Genomic DNA, 20,670 nt, shown 5'->3' on the forward strand with positions numbered 1-20,670 from the left:
CAAATCCATTTCCTGTATTGTTTTTAACCTAGCAGCCAATTACTGCTAATTAGTTCTTTTTTCAGGTAGTTCTGTTGCTGCCTTTGCTGTCCAAACCTGGCAATGACCACTGAGTCATACTCTGTTGAGCGGGCTGCTCCATACTCAGCCATGGGGCCTGCATTCTCCAACAGTTCGATCAAGGTAGCAACATAATGATGGAGCTGTTCGGCACGCGTTGAGTCCCATTCCAAGGGTGTCCAAGCAGCTCACGTTTGGCTCAGAAAATCTGTTCTTGCAGCAGTCGTGTCAGGGTTGTGAAGTCCTGGGGGCTCCCGGGGCAGTTGGCAAATATTTCAGATTGGGTTCTTGTGTCGTCTGAGGTGAATGGCTGATCCTGGCACCAGGTACAGCTACGGTTTAAACACTTGAGGTGAACGCTGTTGGTGGGGCGTGGTGGGACTGTTCACAACCGAACATCTGCTTTCATCAGAATCGTTGGGTTTCACCAGCAGTCTCTGCATTAAAGGCTTTGTGGGGTGGTTCAGACATCCTCGTACCTCTGCTCTGACACTTGCATGTTTTTACTCTTTCAGATACCTACTTGAAGACCATGGCTCTTGGTTTTTGGCAGAAAAAGGTAAAACATATTCCAGTGGGTGGAAGTTGGACCCTGAATCAAGGAATACATTTTTAAGCAAAGAATGGTGCTTTCTTACCACTTCATTCCCTGGCAGAGGAGCTGTGCACTTTAGCTGCTCTTCTCTCGTATGGCCTTGCCAGTGTCAGCGGGGCTCACGTGGCCACCCCCCTGCCCACTGCCTTGGCAGTGGTTGCTGGCTGAGTCACTTGTTTCTGGTGGACCCAAGTTGTTGTGCTTACAGCAGGACATAGCCACTGAAAGTCTCTGGCCTGCCTTACAGGAGGTCTGACAAAATGGCCGTTACAACCCTTTTTGCCCTGGAAATCTCTGATATTCCTGGTGGGCTAAGCAATGACCCCGTACTTACATAGCTCTGTGTCACTAAAGCCATCTTCTTTTGGGTCTTGCAAAACAAGTAGATATCCAAGAGAAGATGGTACTAGTCGCTGCTGTAATTACATACTCCGCTCCTGGTTTTATGGTTTCTGCAAAGCCTGTTGTGGGGAGGCGCTTTTTAAGCTATTTGGGGAAGAACGGACAAGGTTTTGGCACGCATTTCTACGTCCGGTCTCTTTGATTTGCCAGACTGTTTATATGTAGATACTGTATATTGCAGAGGCCACCACGTGTTCCTGACTGTCCCCAAATGGAAACTCGAACCCATGGTTTTTGTAATGAATGTACAATAAATCTGTGGAAATGCTGATCTGTTAATGACTCTTGAATTCAGGTAGCGTCAACATACACGAATGAGGCTGTTTAGTGCTAGACAAGGCTGCTTGACAGGCAGTGCCCGTCTCATTCCCCGGTGTCTGGAGGTGAAGCCTTAACAAGCACGTTCCAGCCGAGTGCTGGGCCAGAGTATTTCCATCCCCCACAGGACACCCAGAGCTTCAAGAGCACAGCATCAGGGGTGAGGATTCTTAAGTGCTGAGGGGGAGAACGGATCAGTGAGCGTGGCCAAAAAGAACAAGCTAAAAATGATGCTTTAGGTTTCTCTGCTGGGGCCATCAAGCACTGCAAAAGGCCCTGGTTTTGGGGGTTTTCCCAGGATGAATGAAAGAAGCATGGACATTTTGTAAAAATGTCTTGGTATTTGAGACTAGTGCATGCTTGGGTATTTCAAAAAGCCTCACTGTGTATGGTAGGTGCTAACAGTTCACACACAAGGGAGGCGTATTTGATTATCTTGTGTCACAGACTTCATGTAGCAACAAGAATATTGGATTGTGAGATCAGTTTCATGGTTGGAACGTTTTCAGCTCAGTCTAGCAGCTGTACAGATTTTGTTATTTTTTGCTATTTTTGTTTCTCTTTGAATTTTTAGCTCTTCAGCAGACACAGGAGTCGAACTTATGATTGCTCTGGAACAGGGGAGTTCCCTGTACATCAAAGAGGTACTGGGGGAACCGTGATCCAGCTGTCACTGCTGCACGGTGACAGTGTCACCTTTGAGAAGGATGGTATCTGTTTCTAACTGGAGAATTCTGGGATGCTGATGGATCTTGTGACCATGATGCTTTTCTGCTAAAATCCTGCCTAAGAGGACAAAAACTTGTTAAGGACTCAGGCCAGGCGGCTGGTTTGGGTCAGGGTTGCTTTGCTCTCCTGGGAGACCGCTGGTTTATAGGGAGTGTGATGGAGCAGTCAGTGCTGAAAGAGGACGTTGCTCAGCGCAGGTTACACGTGGACGGGGTAGCTGCAGCACACAGGTTATGGGAGGGCAGTCCATGGGGGTACTGCCAGTCCAGTGTGTATCCGTAAGATACCTGGTGTTTCCAAAGCAAAGCAGGGGTGGACATAATGCTGGAAACGTGCATTGAATGCATAAAGGTGCTGGGCAATATCTGCATTGAAAAATGACAGTCTGCAGTTCTCATAGTCCAGCAGGATGCCGAGCCTTCTGGGGGGGATGGTAATTCTGATGTCTGGTGTCATCCCACTGTGCAGGAATTCGTACTTGTGCCTGTAGGCAAGAAACGGACAAAAGACGTGAGGGACAAAAGACGTGAGGGCACCCTGGCTGTTCTCAAAGGGAAGCCTTGTGCAGATAGGTGTCTTTTGGGTATGTACTTCACAGCCCCGTCCCGCCTGCGTGCCCTGTGGTTACTGCCGCAGTCCCATTACTTTGCTGAGGAGCGGTGTGCTCTGCGCCTCCACACAGCCTCATCCCCTGCTGCCCGGAGCAGGCTGGCTGTCCCGGGTGACAGGCCTCTCCCGGACCCCAGCCTGGCTGAGATCTGGATGAGGTCAGCGCGTAACATGGGACTTCCCTTTTTTTCCATCGCAGAGGGCAGTGTGGGTGTCCTAGAAATTGGAGGGTACACCCTTGCCACTAGGATTAGCCTGAAGTTGTCCCTCCATGAAGGAGCTGTGCTCTGTTAGGCCACTCAGACTGGCCCCAGGGCAGCACTTGTCACTCCTCGGCCTTGCCCCTAGGTAGCTGTAGGCACTGCGAGGAGAGTCGGCGAGATGACTCAGTCCTGTCCTTGCTGGCCCTGCCGTGCTGTCGCTTTGCTTCCCAAGGGCCTGTGGTACTGAGCCCTCTCCTGCCAGTGTCGCAGGAACTGCCCACCCACCACAGCAGCAGCGAGGGACCGTAATCCTTTGCACAGAGGCTGCCTGACTCAGCGTGGCTGGGCACCTTCCAGACTACTGGACATGGTTTTTCAAACCCCACTCTAAATGAGGTCTCTGGCTGCTTTTCTTATGAGACCTCCCTGCTCAGCCAGGGCGGTGCTGGTGGGGACATTCCAGTCATGCTCATTTACTAGAGTGTGATGTCTTTTAATTGTGATTCCTGGACCACAGATTATGGGAGGCTGGGAAGGCACTCTGTACATATCCGCTTTGTCATGAGGGTAGCCCTCTTCTTCCTCGTGCAGTCACTGTTCAAGTAATGCTGAGGTCCTTTAGCAATTTACTCAAACAGCTCTCCCTAGTGTGGCACGCTGCAACCAAAAATACAAGACTTCTATGGGAACATGTGCCTTCCTGAGCAGAAATGAGAAGATTTCTTCAGCTGAAGTTAGTTATCTGGCATTTCTTAAGGACCAGCTTCTTCACTAACCACCTCCTCCACCCACACCACTTAAACCTGAGAAAATTTCCCTGCAGAAATGGGTATGACAGTGACTCAAACGCAGCAATGGCCCAGCTCCCTTTTCTCTCTGAAGACCGTGCTCATTGCTCCAGAAGAGTGAGAATAAACCTCAATGTACCTCTTAGCTCAGCGTAGCAAGGAAATCAAATTAGCCTGCCTGCAGTGTATGGGAAAGTCATTAGCTTGAGCGGGTTTGGTCTCCCTCATTAAGCAGCGTTTCTTGCTGTGTGGGAGGTGAATGCCAGCACTGCTAAGGACTCTGGCTATGCAGCAGGCCAGCTGCTGGGGAGCTGAGAACAGCAGGTGCCTGGGGAGGAGCATGTGCTCCAGCCAACCCAGCTGCATCTAACAGCTCCCTGCGTACCAGCAGGGAGAGGACCGGCAGATGGGGGCGCATGCTAACGTCATCGCTACTGTTTTCTGACTGTGCATGCTGGGGACACTCGGGTGGTGTCCAGCCTTCCTGTTCAAGGGGACCCAGCAGCACCCTGGCAACCCCTGCAGGCTGAGCAGTGAGCCATTCAGACAGGCAGTACTCGGGGATGCCTGGGGGGGTTACTTCTTTTCTTGCTCCTGGATGCTTCACAGGGTGCCCGAATGTGGCATGGGAGTCAAAGGCAGCGATACCAATGTAATGGTGTCTGGGGGAGAGCCACCGGCTCAGCTGAGGCATGAGAGGAGCTGCCATTTCCACACGCAGGTATGGCTGTTAGGTACTTCCATAGGCAGGAGAGAGCAAACCCAGTTGCATCCAATGGGATTTAGCCAGATAAGTAGTTTCTAGGTTACGTGGATCTATTACTGTCTGTCTTCCCACTGGGGTTTTGGTGACCTAAAACAAGGCCTTTACAGCTAACCTCTGTAATGCAGATTTTATTCAGATTTGTTCCTGGGACTGCCTATTTCAACATGAGAATGTCATTAAGCAGAATGATTTGTTTAAAGGTTCCAGTATCCTTCCAACACCAGTTCACAGTGCCAACGGTGGAATGTCAGGGGCCCCTGGTTAAACACTTGGTCTGGGCTTTGATATAAAATCTCTGGGTGCCCCCTGCAAGGGGGAGCTCTCTGCTACCCTGCCTGCAGGTGTGCACGTAGGATGGGTTCCTCTAGGAGACCTGTCGCTTCCACAGCCCTTACCTTGATGGTGTGATGATATGCCTCATGCACCAGGATGAGTTGTTTGCCCCCAGATAGCCATGTCTCGGAGTATTTTCAAAAGCCACACCGATTCTGTACTCTGTGTCTTCCTCAACTTCCACCTCCCAGTAATGCTTTCCCGGAAATGGGATCAGACTGCCCAGGATCCCAATACACCTGTGGGAGACAGACAGCTTTGGCAGGGATTCTGCGATGTTTAGGTGTGTAATGTACCTGGACATTGCATATCAATAAAGTCACTTTTGCTGTTTCCTTAGCAGCATAGCACAAATTTTTTGACTACAGTAAAGTCCACATACTGAAGACTTGACACAGAACCTGCAGGTTTCTTTGTGACATCCACCCCATTTTTAATCTGCGGGTAGCTTTGTATAAATGAGTGCCCTGGGCACTTTTAGGAAGAGGGAGAACAGCATCCTATGCTGCCTGGGTTTTCTAGGAAAGTTGTTACTTGCTAGAAAAAAGGAGTGCTCTGGTGAACCCCAGTATAGCAAGGGAACAGATTTTGTATTTTCTTCCCAAACAGCCCAGGACTTTAAATGTCACTCACCATCAGGAATTGAGCACTGTAGTTGCATGAAACCCTGAGGCAGTTGGGGAGAAGGAGACCTACCTGCCTGTGCTGCGTTTGGAGAGATCAATGAGAGCTGAACACAGCAGGAGAGCTTGGAATATACCTACGTACCTGGGCCATGAAAAGTTTCAACGGTAGACTCTGGTTCCTAGCCTTTACGATAGGAACCAGGTAGAAGATAACTCTTTAAAAAGATGTGTAGGAGAGACAGACAATGTACCACAGAGAGAACCTTAAGCATGATTTACAGGCACAGTCTCAAGAGATAAAGGAGCTGGGCCCTTTGAAGATGCAAGTCTGCAAAAACACAGGTTCTGAAGCAAGAAAGCTGGGCAAAGTAACCCATGCCTAGTGCTTCTGAAACACTAACTTGAGAGGGCAACATGAATCCTGTAAGACTACACCCCAGCTTTTTCTCAGGAAAAAATATTAGCTGTCATTGCTGCATCACAGGGGACAGCAGGCTTCAAAACACACTTTCAGTTTTGGATGGGGGGGTCACACACAACCTGTATGTTTCTATGGTAATCTAAAGTTGAAAAGTGCAAAGGCAAAGGATGTTGCTGGCAGACACTCAGAACTCATCTGCCTCCAGGTAATGCGGAGAAAGAGCCAAATGCAGCATTAGTTAGGAGGGCCTGATGTGTAAGGACAGGCATGCACAGCAAGATAGCTGTTACCTGTGCCACCTCAGCAGCAATCACCTAAAGCAAGTGTACAGTTCATTGTGAGTGCATGTAGATGTCTTGGGAATAGCCTAAAGGCTGCTGAAATCAGGACTCAGAGAGGCTGCGTTGCTACAGCTTGAGAAAGAAAAAGAATGATGCAAAGTGGATGGGTAAACATCTGTGACCAGAATACTACCATAGTAATAAGAGCTGCAAAGCCACCAAGGCAAACCTGAGTCAGACCATCAGACCATAGAAGCTGCTGTGGTTAGGAAACACGTTAGCCTTTCAGAGCGCACACAAACTTCAGAAAGAAGAGTTTGCAATGTAATTTCCTTGAAGTGTAAGTGTTAGTCATTTCAGCTTGGGAGCTTTTTCTTTTCCCTGCCCCGCCCCCCCCCCCCCCCCCCCCCCCCCCCCCCCCTTCTCCCAGTATCTTGGCATGAAAGAGGATTCTGAAATTCACAGTGGCATCAAAACCTCAGCCTCAGAGTTCAGAATGACAAGAGTGTCAGCTCTGGCTGTTTATGTGAAACATAAAAGCATGCTGTGGAAGTGGGATGAAATCCCATTTAGGCTTATCATGGTGACTTTAATGAAGAGAATTTCCTGGCTCTTGTCCACCGAGCCCTCTAGTAACATTGCATTTCCATGGAAGGACTAAGCTGTGGGCTTGTACTATTCTGTGTCTGCAGATGCCTGTCCTGGTTATATGTTACTTCTGTGGTTCTGACTGGAAACATGCCTTTCAGTAAGCTAAACCTTTCATTTCAATGGCAAAGGGCCTAACTGTTTTGAAAGTGACATCTGTAGGCCCAGATTGTATCAGCTAGATCCTTCAACAAGAGGTAAGTATTCAGCTCCCTCTCCTTTCCTTAGCATTTGCACTTAAATACCTGGTCAAATTTAGCTCAATGTACCCAACAAGTGTAAGCAGGTTTGTAAGTAATTGTGGCCGGCTGCATCTGTAATCCTCTTTATGAATTTGCATTAACTTCCAAGTGATGCTTAAGTTCCAAAGAACAGCTAGAGAGAGAGCTTTAAACTCAAAATCAATGAGAGCTGCTTAAAGCCCCATTAGACATTTCCTGGCATCTATTTAAAAAAAAACCAAAGAGACCAGCTGTGCTTTGAACTACACAAGCCTCTTTCAAAGAAGAGGGTCAGGTGCCCAAAGCACCTGTAGGGTTTTTTTCCCATTCTGTAGTATTTGCTGTATTGAAAAAGTTTTACATAAAATGACGTTTGGTGGTTTCCACTGTACAGAACTCTATAAAAACAGACCCCAAATCTCCATGTGTGAAAGCAAGACCAAGGAAGGATGGGCAGAGCCCCTGGCATGTTACGTGCAAGGCTCTATCACCTTGGCAGCTTGCAGAGGGAGGGACAGGACAAAGGGAGCAGCAGCCAGCAGAGAGAAGCAGCTCCTCAGGTCTTGGAAATGTGCAAGTGCTGGATCACTATAATTAAAAGAGAATCTACTAATTATGCCACTTTTGGTTTTGTTGGGTTTTGTTTTTTTTTTTTTTTTTTACATTCTACTAGTGCTGTGTTAAGACTATGTGGGGTTTGAGTTATCTTTTTTCTTGTGACAGTTTCCTGGGGGTTTTGGCTCTGTAAAGAATTACATGGGAAGAAAGTTTTGGAATTTTAATAGAAGTCAGTGCACAGATCATGCAAAGGGAGATGTTGTAAATAATATGTATTAGTCACCCTAGAAATTCTCAGAAAAGAGCAGCAAGCCACAGGGAATTCAGTAATTGTGCTCAGGAATGATAACCACAGTGAAACTATGGGGCCTAGATAAATGGATATGGAGTTGTATTCTCCAAGGAACTATACAGAAAGCCTGCCATTTCAAACTGAAGAGTTATCTTAGGAACCCAACTTCAAATAGCTTAAAATAAATCTGATTTTCTAAAAGATGAGTAATCCATATATTAAAAGGACCGACAAATATGCTTGTAGTTGCCTAAAACTGAAGATGACCATAGTCACTTGTGCAAAAACCAAGATGGAAAAAAAACCCTATACATTATACACACATATACAGTCTGCAAGTTTTACTTGGTTGCTGTCTGGCTTGAAGGTGAAGTGGGCTGCAATACCAGGAAACCTTTCAGGTGGATTTAAATTCAAGGCAGGGGTGTGTCATGGGTGAAGCAGCCACAAACTACATGCATTAGTTGCAACTGAAATTCTTCTGTATACCTTGTAAAGCTGTTATCATAGACGGGCAGATCACACTCTGGGTTTTCCAGTTCATCACATGCAATTGTAAATCCATCACCTAGAATCGCCAGTAAAGGATGGGCTGTGTCCTCGTTAAGGCAGAAGTAGGTGCCTGCAAGAGAGAATAGAATGTCCAAGGATAACTGCAGCAACTCCTTATGGCATTAGGGTTTGCTGCTGCTGCTGGGGGCTGGGAGGAAGGGGTGTGGTGAAATGTTTGGATCCACAGAAAGATTAGCCAGTGCTCTGGAAGGAATCTGTGGCTGACACTGAAAGGACAAGGTTGTCCATTTGGAGTTTTTCAAATAAATGGATCTCTTGCAGCTTAACACTGTTTAGTTACAGCCTTGTGAAAAGCAGAAGGTGGGCCTTAACCTGGTTTTGAACCCAGCCAGGGCTCAAAGCTGCAGGCACTGAGCAGGAGGTAGCTATTCACAGATGGGGGGTCCTCCCTGCAATAAACTATCTGGTTTCAAGTCATCTTCCCCAGAGCTGAAGTGACCTATTTGTAATCACTGAAAGGAGAAGTGGGGCTTAAAGGCCTCTCCATGGCTTCACACTTCCACATAAACACAGTTTGAAGAGAAGGGATCTCTACAAAGGTGCCACGTGCAGCATTCCTCATACTTCAGCACCTCCTCATCAGATCAGCCTTCAGAGAGGTAAGTCAGCTAAACCAGCCCAGGATAAAAGTACTTCTTCTGGCTTTCCGCCTTCAGAGACTTCACAAAGCAGGTCTGACATGCTGCACTCCGGTGAGCAGCCACATGCATCACAGCTGCTGTTTGTAGTTGGTGTTTCTGTATCCACCCCAGTAAGTAAGAATTGATGGTCATTCCCAGTGCTGGAGGTGAGTGCCTGCAGCTGACAGATCAATTTGCATCAGCTCTCTGCATAATGTAGACTCAGAGAAGATAAATCTCTCCATGTTAATCCCAAATGAAATCATTATAATCAAACTGCAAGTTACTTCAATCCAAATAGAATACAAACAATGACAGGGCAATTACAGGCATGTGCTGCTGAAAACAAACACATGCTGTGCAAGCATAATGGACAATTTCAAATATTGAGTTTGATGTAAGCAGTTGAAATACACAGAAGCAATGGTAACACAATGACAGTCTTCCTCTCCAGGGATTTAAGAATGACTGTTTCTTTTCTGTGGTGTCACTGATGCGTAGCTGACAGGTTTCTTACTGAAACAGCCTTTCACAGATTAACGGGTGTGTGGTCAGCTCGCTGAATGAGCACAATTGGCAAATCTCTCACAGAAGGTAAGGGCAGAAGGTATGGTGTGAGTGCACCTATGAGGGATGTGGGAGGTTTAAGACACCCCAATGAAGTTGCAGTGTCATTATAGCAGTGGTGAAGATGAAAACAGGTGTCTACCTATAAGTCATTAAAATGAGCCTTGGTTAGATGGTTGGGAGGGGAAAGGGCTTCTAACTCCCCTTTGGGGGAGAAGGTTAATCCTTGTCCAGAGTGGCGCTGAGAACAGAGATGATAATGTTATGTCAGTTACCAAAAGCAAAACTGCCAGCTGAACGCTGGACTGCCTTTTTCCTGATGAATAAAGGGAACCAGCCCTCAGAGCCTCCCAGCCAAGCTGGAGATGTTCTAATATATACAGAGGAAGATTTTGCATATCCAAATGACTCTGGAAAGTGCTGACTGACTACCTTAGCCATACTTTCCGGCAGCAGCAGCATTACAAAGTAATCTCTGAAGTAAAATGATGCTACGACTTTCTTCATTAGGCTGTCAATACTTGGCAAGCTGGCAACATCTGCGTGTGTTGGGTTGATACTGTCTTTCAAATGTTTAGAAATCAGTAACTTTCAAGTGTCAAGTGTACTGGACAAATAGTTTTAAATTACAGAGCTAAAGCCATGCACTTATTATTACAAAAAGCGTTTCTTTTTCATTCGTAAAAGGCTACCAGATGTGTAATTAGCTGTACGAGATTAGGACCTGAACCAGAGGCTGTTGAAGCCAGCAGGAATCTTTCTGTTGAGATAATAGATGCTACAATAGGCTGCTGGGGTTGTTCCTACTGTAGAGTACCTGTGGTGTGTATCAGGACAGGGTCACTTCTTTCACTGGAACCACCCAGGTTAAGGGCTCTAACACAGATGCGATAGCTTTGTGCTGGCTGCAGGTGAATTATGACTTCGCAGTTAGGAATCCCAACAATAGATCTACAGAGAATAAATCCATGAAAAATTATAGGGTAGAGAACAAAGGTAGGCCTTTAAGATTATTTTTCTGAACAACAGAGGAAATTACATGGTCAACTTCTCTTGTAACCCATCACCAACACTTTACCTTGTATAGTTGTCAGCAGCAGGAACAAGAGAGAGTCTGTGACAAGACTATGCAGATTTTTACATTTGCTTCTGCCCTTTTCCCATACCCTGTATAGTCATTCTCTATGAACGTTTATACAATTACTTTCACTAAAAGGAATGTTTATAAAGGTGAATTTACCAAAGGGTCATGGGTCCTTTCTTAGGGCTATCTGATGCCACATGATTTGATATGGTTTCATTTCTACAGGTCATGGACTCGAGAGAAGAGCAACTCACTCAGTAATACTGTCGCCATCTTCTTCATCTGTCAGCTTGGACAATTCAACCGTGTAGGAATCAACAGGGTTAACGTCTCTAGATTCCCAGCACACCAGTGCTGCATTTTCACAGCTTCGGATCTTTTTACTTTTTATGGTAGGTGGTGAAGGAGCTAAAAAGTAGGCAAAAGAACAATTCTAAGCTGTTGCTTGAAGATGTTTGCAACAGACGTGCTTTGAAGACTTAAAAAATAGAACAAAGTTGTTTACTAATACTATATAGTTAAAGAAACCTGCTTCCCCAATGGACAATAAACAGCAGGCAGGGCAATTAACGGTACTATTCAAAACCTTAATTTGGACTATAAAGGTCCTAAGAGAATTAATCAGAGAAGTAACACAGACAGAGACTGATTACACAACCATTTTCTTTCTATCATTGGTTTTATCTTTGTCATAAAGGTGCATCTCTTCTCTGCTCAAAGACATCTGGAATGAGTGCTCGAAGGTCTCACTTGACTTGCTCAATTTGATGTCAGGATTTCACAAAACGTGCTTGACTGCACTGCAGTTACAAAGGGCAGCATAGCAGGTGAATCCACAAAATACCTACAGGCCAATAAAAGGAGGGCTGGCATCCACCTGGCAGAACTGGGAGACTTGAGCCTTATTCCCAGCTCTTCTACATGCCTGCATTTAAATAAGTTATTTTGTCCCCATACTTCTGTTTCTTCAACTTTAAAACAGGGACAATTGGCCTAAGAGCCTCCCCAAATAGAAGTAGGAAATTCCCATGCAGTCAGTAGACTTAAATCAGGAGAAACAAAGTGCCCAGAAAGCACTGCTGGCAAAACAATCCGAGGTGACTGAATTTCACTATGAAGGTCACATAGTTGTATGAATAAAATATTTTTACCTGTTACATAAACTGCTCTTTCACTTGGTGGACTGATACCAGCAGCATTTAAAGCACTGACCCAAAATTCATACTGTGTATTCGGCAACAGATTAGTAATGGTGCAGTATGTTTCTTTGACTTTTAAAGTGTGCTCTGAAATGAGAACAACAAAGCATTTACAGTTCCTTTACACAGTTACCCGCTCTTCCCCAAAGCTGTCTCAGATAATGGAGCTGAGGTGCATTGTTTTGTATGCTGAGTTCAAGAGAGCTCCCTGTGCTCCACACCCTTTGATTAGCTGTCAGGCTGGTTCACCATGCCTTCCTCTAAGGAGGTATAAATCAGATAATGCATCAGCTTCTGAAGGAGACACGTCACTCAGGAAAAAATACAAACAACACAAACAAACAGAAAAAAAGGTCACCTACTTGTCACTGAACTTTTTCTAAGAAGACCCTGCACATTCCTACTCCAGGGATGCTGTCTGGTCAGCTCGTCCCAGCAGCAGGACAAGAGCTGAAGCTATTTCATGACTCATTCATTTCTCATTCTTCATCTTATAAAATTTGGATAGGTTCTGCTTTTCTTTGAACTGGCTACTTGGCATTTTACTGGCTTCCACTTTTGCTGGACAAGTGACTGGGTGTTTTCAGTGAAAGGTTCTGCAAGAATATTATTAGCAAAGGCAGTTTTGTCACAAGGCTGGGACATTTTAGGATGGTTCTGTGGTTCTTTTTTTGTGCATGTGGGTGATGGGGAGTTACAGCCTATTATTAGCACTGAGATAAACTGTAAAATGACTGTGGGGGTTTCAGTGGGCGTGCCAATAACATGGTAATGTGCTCTCTAAAAATACTGTGCTTTGCAGTGGATACAGTGCATGTCTGTCTAACACAGGGTCCGTCCTCCAGGAAATGAAATGCTACTGTTGAGACCAGACTTCATCCACTGTCCCCTTCCCACTGCTGCTATCCCAGCTGCTGTCCCATCCCCTCTTTGCTCCTGTGATGGGTCCTGCTGCAACTGGCAGCATGGCAAACCTGGCAGGGGAAAAGTGACAAAGCCAGAAGCAGGAAATGTGGTGGCAGATATGACAGTTTTGGCAGTGGAGATAATGCACAGAAAGTGCACTGGTTGCCGCAGCAAGTCCAGAGGCACTTTGGAACCAGCTGGTTTTGCCAGTAGAGGGGTTCAGGCCTCCTTACCTGCTTGTTCATCACTGTGCGTCTCGTTGCTGACTGGTTTATAGCACAGTTGGTAGGACTCAACAGTGTCATCTGAGAAAAGGCCCCAGCAAACTCTCAGTGAGGTGCCAGTCGCTGCATTGGGAGCTTGGGGATTGATCACAGGGGCACAAGGAGCTGCAGAGAGGAAAACAGGTCAGGTTTTGAATGTATAAGCATGTTATGTTGTTCACAGGCAAACACCTCCCTTCTCACAAAGGTGTATGACAAAACCTAGGCACTGAATAGGCCATATTCCTCCTGCACAGAGAAAAGTTAAGAGCTGACCCTGTAAATAGTTTCATTTAATAATTAGGTCACTGGTGTATGAACTACTCTTGCTTCAAATGAAAATCAAACCAACAAAATACATAAGCCTCAGCCTAACCCTTCTCTGTAAATTTGACCTCCCCTGCCTCTGAGGGCTGCTGTGAGCTAGCAGGTCCCTGTAGGAGCAAAATCTGACGCACACTGCACTGCTGTGGACCAGCCCAGGGGCTGAGGAGCCTGTGGAGGAACGAGAAGGGAAAAGCTCTACAGCATGGGGTCAGCAGCATAAAAAAGTACCAAATGCCATTTTACTTTAAGAAAACACAGTATATGGGCATGAAAAATGCATATTGTGTTTTCTGACCATTTGTGGTGTGCCAGAAAAGATTAAAAATATGTATTTTTTCAATTATTAGAAATTTTGGGGGGTTTTGCTCACAGTTTCCTGTGGATAACAGGAAAAATGTTTGCTAAATAGCAGAGAAATAAGCCACTGAAAACTGGTTATAAAGAGAAGCTGTGCAGGTTCTTTAAAGCAATTGGGTGTCCCTCTCTGTTACTTGTTCAAGTAACTACAAGGCAAGACAAGTTATCCCAACTAAGCACGCCTGACCCCTCAACAGAAGGTGGTAGTCTTTGTCAGTCTTCTAGGAAATCATCCAGCAAAAGCAGGGAAGGCCTGGTTTGGCAGTTCTGTAATTTTACACTGAAAACAAATGAAAAAAAAATATCCAAAAATAGCTTCCAGTGTCTATATAAAGGCAAACAAAAAACTCTAGAGGAGAAACTAGGGAGAAGCTAATTCTGCCTTTGCAGTTCTCCTTTAACAGAAGTAAGGAATTCTGTTTAACACATATCCTTAATTAAATGTACATAGATCTGAAATAATGATCAGATAGGAAGAGTACCTGGAATAGTATTAATGGAGTTCATTAGCTGTTCAACTTCAGAGAAATCTATGACCCGCTTTTCAAAGTCTGGCAGCATTGAAAGCTCCAAATCCACTTCTTTCTTTAAGAATTCTTCCAGCCTGTAATTGTAGGAGGGAGAGAAAAAAGTCTGATTGGAAGTACCATAGTGTTGGAGATATCATAGGTATCAACCCTTGGTAAACCAGCAAACTCTAAAACAACAACTGTTCCCTTAAAATAATGTTTTCACAGTTGTGCAAAGCACAGCCTCCCCATGCCCTTTGCTTGAAGATATGTGGCCATACATCAGATCAGTGCTCCAAGATGTCAGAGAGCTGCATGCTGATGGGACTGAGGGACCACACATCGGGTGCCCCACTCATGCAGCGAGCTGGCTGCCACATACTGCACTCCCACTACGCAGGTGAGGGAGATTTCCCCAGTACCCCTCTGTGGGAAGCAAGCTATTAGCTCCATGACTGTCATTATTCTGAATCTATGTCACTATTACTGAAGCAGGACCTCCTTTCTCTGTGTTTTCATAAACGATGACAGTCAATGTAAATGTATATTTTTTGCAATAAATCTAGTGTGCTTTAAGACTTTTTCCAGCTTCTCCAAGATCTTTCAGCATCTGTCTTGAGCTCCTACAGCTTGACTTTCTACCCCTCTGTATTAATGCATAAATAAGCCTGTTACTAATCCATTTAGGGAGCTCAGTTTTAGTCAGATTTGTATCCAGAGCATTTCTTTCAAGATCTTTACCAATCCTGTTTCTCAGTCTCTGAAATTAGTTCTTTATGACTGAGCTGAAAACAGTGATTTATTCATGCTCTAACTCTCCTTCAGGGTTTTTTGAAATTGTCTCCAGACTGGTTTTGAGTGTTAAACTTTTCAGAGCAACTTTTCCTGCTGCAGTTTAAACCAGAAATACTAAAGATTTAAATAGCTCCACTAGCTTAGATAACATTTGTGTGCCTGAATGGATTCCAGAACATGCGTCTCCAATAACAGATCCAATTAGCAGGAAGAAATGTGACACAAAATACCAGACTGTGATACTACCTGTCAACCATGGCTACTGCTGCCTGTAGAAAAAAAGAGAGAGAGTGTTAGGGATAGAAAAGATACATTTCTTGCATTAGTCCAGAGTCAGACTACATCATGCTGTTGACCCGTCTTATACAAATTGTCCCAAACGCAGCCCTTAGAGTGAGCTAACTGGCTCTTACCCAGCCAGCTCTGAGAACAAAGCTGTGCCTAACTGTCCATTCAAACAGACAGATCTTGGCTGCATTTACAGTAAGATAACGTGCAATATCAGGCACTGACCAGTGTCTACTCATCTAGACTCTTGACTGTATCATTCCTTAGTTGTGCAAAGTGCCAACAGATCCTTCACAAACAAAACCCAACCACAGCTGGCGAAAAGAACTCAGAAAAGAACTCAGTGAAATTATCTCCATTGGAGGGAGTCTGAGCAGTGCACGTTACTGCAAGATAAACGTATGGTCCCTGGAGAAACCTAAGCAGCTGAGAGCTCATGATCAAAAGCTATTAACTTCCTGGTGAATAATGGTTCCTAGGGGTGATGTAAAACTGTTTATGAGCTAAGGAGAAAATAAGGTTAATTCCAGAGATGCAGAGGAATGGGAAAAGTCAGCTCGCAGGAAGAACTCAGCAGGCCGGAGTGACACAGCAAGCTGATCCATTGATGCAGACTGGAGATGTTAGATTTGTCTACTGTCTGGTTCAGAAGTTACTGTGGCTGTGCTATAGAAATGCTCCCACCCATGTGAGTCACAGGACAGCTCAGATTAGAGCAATCACTCATCAGCAGTGAAAATTCTCTTTTTTCCCCAATTATTTTTCTACCTGCTGAAGAAAAATAACTTCTTGACACCACCTCATCAGTGGGACTCATCCATCACTTTGCAGGAGCTCCTGATGTATTTAGTTTGGAGCCTCCTGTTCAGCTGAACTTTCCAACAAAATGAGCAAGAAAAAGAAACATCTTCTAAAGTGGTTGCAGCAGCCAGCCTGCTGTGAGCTCAAAACAGAGCAAGAGAGCTGAGCCCGCATGAGGCAATGAACACTAAGTGCTTCCAGAGTTTCTTGAGATAAGCTTTTTAGCGAGATACCTTCTTTGAACCCCAGCGAGACTCACAAATCATTGAGCATCCAAGTTACAAACTTCTGCTGCTTCTGCATTTTGGCTCCATTGTGTTGCCTCACTGAGTCAATGCCACCATGCCAAGCACCTGAAGCAGTGACAACACCATGGACTAAGCACCCCAAATGCTCCTAGCATTAAAGCCACTTGGGACTCCCCAGCAGGGGACTACTTGCAAGCAGCAAAGAGCATTTAGAAGGGGCCTTGCCACTGAAAGCTCTTTACCTTCATAAAATTGGCTTTGTCATTTTCCAGGTAAAGCTCCTGGGTTGCATCTGTCAGCTCCTTGCAGGTGTCGAGGTGTTCCCCACAGCTGACCAGCTGCCCATATAAAGCTTCTAACTTCTGCCTCTTCTCTTCCCCCAGTGCTTCCAACTGTTCTTCATACTTCTGAGCAAGCACTTGCACTGCATTGTTGTAATGCACCTCGAAGTTCTGCTCCTGCCTCCCAAAGTTTTCCTGCAAGGCATTTGGGGGTTTATTCCTTGGTGTCAGGTCTGACCCATAGGTCAGCCAGAGAAAAATCTTACTCAGATTTGCCTAAAATTCTCCTTGCCAGAGAGGCAATGCCAGTACACAGAAGCTCTAATTTGACTAATTTGCATTTTTAGGAGTTTATTCTAATCATTCACCCCCACTGAGGCACAACAGAGTGTTGGTTCCAGACATAAGAGCATCAGAGATTATAACAAAAACAATGATGCAAGGCAACTGTCTCCTGCCTAAGCCCAGGGAGCACAACTGGGGATATATCCTAGCCGTAATCTCCCAAGTGTTTTCACCAACAGTCAAGCACATACTTCCATGAGAGAAACCATGGCAACCCAGTGGGATCCATGGATTCCCACTGGGGGAGCTGAGCCACTAATGCTGGTATCCTCACTCGCTGCTGGAGAAAGCATTAGGAAGAAAGATTTAAGGAGTAGGCAAGGCTTTCTTGCCAGCAGCTGCCCACTGCTCAGGCACTGATGTCTTCTGTGCTACATGCAGCAGAGAAAAGACAGTAATGCTCTGAGTTACTGCTTCAGTTTGACCTGCTGCCAGCTGGGCCCCTTCCCCCTGGGCCAGGTTGGCGTCAGCCAAGCCGGAGCACAACCCTTGAAGTGCTGTAGCTCGATGCAGCTGGTCCAAGGGTTTGCCTGTACCTGGTACTTCTGTAAATGAAACCGAGTGAGCACAAGGAGTGCACTCTGGATGGACTAGTTAGATCACAGGTCCTTGGCCACTTAAAACTAAGATAACCTCAGTGGGGGGTCACTATTTCTGAATGCAAGTGTCAGTGCATATGCCCATTTAAAAAATTAATTAGTATGGATTTTCCTGAGTACCTCAGTCTAGGCAAACCCCAAGATAACTCTGTGCTCTATTACTGTAATTACTCACCTCATTAACAACTGAAGACTATGACTGTCAAAACTGTTCTAACCCCAGTTAGCCCAAGAAAAAATGCCTTACCTCTACAGTGATGAAGATTTCCTCCAAGTGACAGGCAAAGTTTTCCATCTGAGCAATCTGCTCCTCCAACTTGCACATGTTTTTATGAATCTCCTCCTACCAAAACAGCCAGTGTGATTCTTAGTATTGTCTGAACACTGGTTTAGAGGCACCACAGTACACTTTTACTGCTACAGTATTACTCTTACCTTTTCGCTTTCCATGGCACTGGGGAGCTGAGCCACCTCATGATCCTTGTGCTCACCGAAGAGTTTGTCAAAAGCTCGGATTGGAATCTTGCAGGTAGAACAAAAAACATCTGCCACTTCCTCCTCCTCACTGACAGCCTGACTGTTCCACTCATCTGACATGCCACCGCTGCTAAGCCCCTCTCTGGACTGTATGCAGCTCTCAGCCTCATCCTCTGCTCTGGCTTTACTTGGTTCTTCATCTTGAGAAGCTTCATCAGGAAGTCCCTGTGGCTTTGTACTTTGACTTTGATCTTTCACTGGAGAGATGCTTTTTGATGCATTATATATGGAGCCTTGTGATTTTGCTTTTCCTGTGCGAGGCCATCTGTTCTCTACATGTCCTCCAAGAAGCTCAAGCTCTTTTTCTCTATCTTCATCAAGTCCATACATCTTAGCCAACTCTGCAACCTCCTTTTCCAAATCATATCCAGCTTCCTGTGATCGCTGAAATTTTTGACTACTCAGTGCAGGTTCCCTTCTTGTATCCCCCCAAGATCTGTCTCCTTGACCAGACAGGTCTTCAGGAAAGATATCAAACCTCTCCTTTGATCCATAAAGATCCATGTGATAAAATATCAAGCCTTCAGCCTCAGTCTCACTAGACTCTGGGACTGGTGGGGAAGCTGAACAGCTGGGTGACTGGTCACTAGTTTCATACTCTCCTGCACTGCCAGATCTGGATGACATTGGTATCCTCTGTGAGGCTTTTGAGATGATTAGTCTCAATCCTGTAAAAAATAAGAAAGATCCTTGGCTACATACTTAGATATCAAGCATAAGTTTTTCTTGCTTAAAAATACATAGATGGAATGCCTTGTCTAAGGACTGCTCAGGGCTTGGAGGTAAGGCATGGGAAAGACCAAAGCCAGTAGCTTCACTTCCCAAGTGAAGCTTCTGAAGTGAAGCCACAGAAAGCTTGGTTTTTTCTCACCTCCACACAAAGCACAGCAGACAGCTGTCTCTGGTGTGCATCCTACGTTTTCCAAGTCGCTCACCTGTGACCCTGATGTCTGATTTCCAGACTGTGGAGTAGTCCTGTTCTCAGCTCAACACTGTGACTGTGCTTCAGGTGCACACAGTGCTGTTCTGTGCCACTGGAGATGGGCCGGTTTGAAGTCTCCTCACCCTTCAGCTGCTGTCAAGTGCTCCTCCTGAACTGGCAGTGAGGCATACTGCAGGATGCCTTCTCTTGTGACCACTGATGCCACATAACACACTAGTAAATGCCCTGAAAAATCCTGTTCTGGATTTTTCAAGTTGCCATTTTTGATGCTGAAACTTGAGGTTTCTTCTAACACTATCCTCAGTCCAGGTCTCAGGTCCTGTCTATAACCCAGGGAAAAATACCACCCTTTGGGTGTTCTCAGGTGCTGTGAAAATATTTTCACATATTTTAACACAAATGAAGCTCAGAAAAAAGATCAGTTATGATCTCCATGATAAAGCATACAGTAACTAAGAAGCAAGGGAGATCATAGACCCCTGAATTGGGAGAAGTCCACTCTGACCTACAGCTTGCATACTTTGTCCATTCTGTGCAATGAGGGAGGTGTGAAAAGAGCGTGTCGATGCAAAATGCAAAGCTGTATAACAAAGCAGATGTGCATGGGACAACATTAAAGGTGCCAAGGCAATTTTAATGCTGACTCCCCAAGCCCACTCTTTCCAACCAGCCTGTATTAACAACAGCACATGAAATAATGCTAGTAGAGAGACGGGGCTCTGTCAGAGATGAAACATCCCCACAGCCCTCCACTGTTCACCAGCATGAACAAAATCACAGCTACAAAACTACTCAGGTCAATTTTATCAGCAGTTTACTACTACAAGGAAAAGAGTTCATGGAAAGATTTCAGCTGAATATTAATGAACCCGCAGTTACATCTAGTCATAGCTAAGCGAAGCATATGAAAGCTTTAAAACCACTTTCTCACAGAAAAAAAAAAAAAAAGCCAAAAGGTCAGTCAGACATAAAGGTTATCAGAGCTTCTGCAGAAGCTTTCACATGAGCTTTGCTTTCAAACTACTTTTTATGGTCTTTGTAGTTTCAAGCACTTGCTATCACCTCAAATTTATTTCATCAATATTTTACTAATATTCCTGAGGATTACTTAGCGAACAAAGTCAATACAGTGATTTATTAGAAAGCAACTTCTCAACCTGGTGAAAAATGCTAAGAAACTTCCCACTTTCTTGTTTTGTATCAATGACTGAAAACAGTCCAGCCTACCGGATCTGTAAGAAAACACACACAGAAGTTCTCCGTTTGTCTTCTGACACTGCAGACATGGGTGTGGATTCTACAGCTAGCAATATCTTACTACAGACAAAACCACTCAAGTTAGGCAGAAATAATATTTATGCTAAAGGCAGTAAAACAAATCATGCAAATTCTAACATATTAAACAGAGAAAAGGTCTAGACACATACCAGAAAATGTTGTCTGGCTCCCGCAAAGACTTTTTTCTCCATAATGATAACAATAAGGCTTGCTTTAGAAGCTCTAACTAGAAAAGTGAATTAACAAGTATTTTTCCTACCAAAATGAAGTTAAATTACATAAATTAAAATGAGCATAATT

General features: G+C 45.0%; 1 protein-coding gene and 1 long non-coding RNA gene across 3 annotated transcripts; one reads left to right on the forward strand and one right to left on the reverse strand.

Annotated features, from left to right (window-relative positions):
- Nucleotides 1–1,472: 1,472 nt before the first annotated feature.
- FSD2 (fibronectin type III and SPRY domain containing 2) lies at nt 1,473–18,839 on the reverse strand. Its single transcript, XM_056346638.1, has 12 exons — nt 18,048–18,839; nt 17,860–17,955; nt 16,630–16,863; nt 15,297–15,319; nt 14,229–14,350; nt 13,033–13,188; nt 11,846–11,980; nt 10,949–11,102; nt 10,428–10,561; nt 8,340–8,472; nt 4,866–5,042; nt 1,473–2,588 (listed from the first exon to the last, which is right to left on the reverse strand). The coding sequence occupies exons 1-12, from the start codon at nt 18,774–18,776 to the stop codon at nt 2,336–2,338; spliced, it is 2,346 nt and encodes a 781-aa protein (XP_056202613.1). The 5' UTR covers nt 18,777–18,839; the 3' UTR covers nt 1,473–2,335.
- On the forward strand, nt 2,609–7,616 carry LOC130152678 (uncharacterized). 2 transcript variants are annotated; one of them, XR_008823077.1, is made up of 3 exons: nt 2,620–2,687; nt 4,314–4,425; nt 6,824–7,616. It is a non-coding gene; the product is annotated as an uncharacterized LOC130152678 (long non-coding RNA). The 2 variants fall into 2 exon arrangements; XR_008823076.1 differs by having other exon boundaries at nt 2,609–4,425.
- Nucleotides 18,840–20,670: the final 1,831 nt, after the last annotated feature.

This window comes from Falco biarmicus, chromosome 7, assembly GCF_023638135.1.
Source record: "Falco biarmicus isolate bFalBia1 chromosome 7, bFalBia1.pri, whole genome shotgun sequence".
NCBI lineage: Eukaryota > Metazoa > Chordata > Aves > Falconiformes > Falconidae > Falco > Falco biarmicus.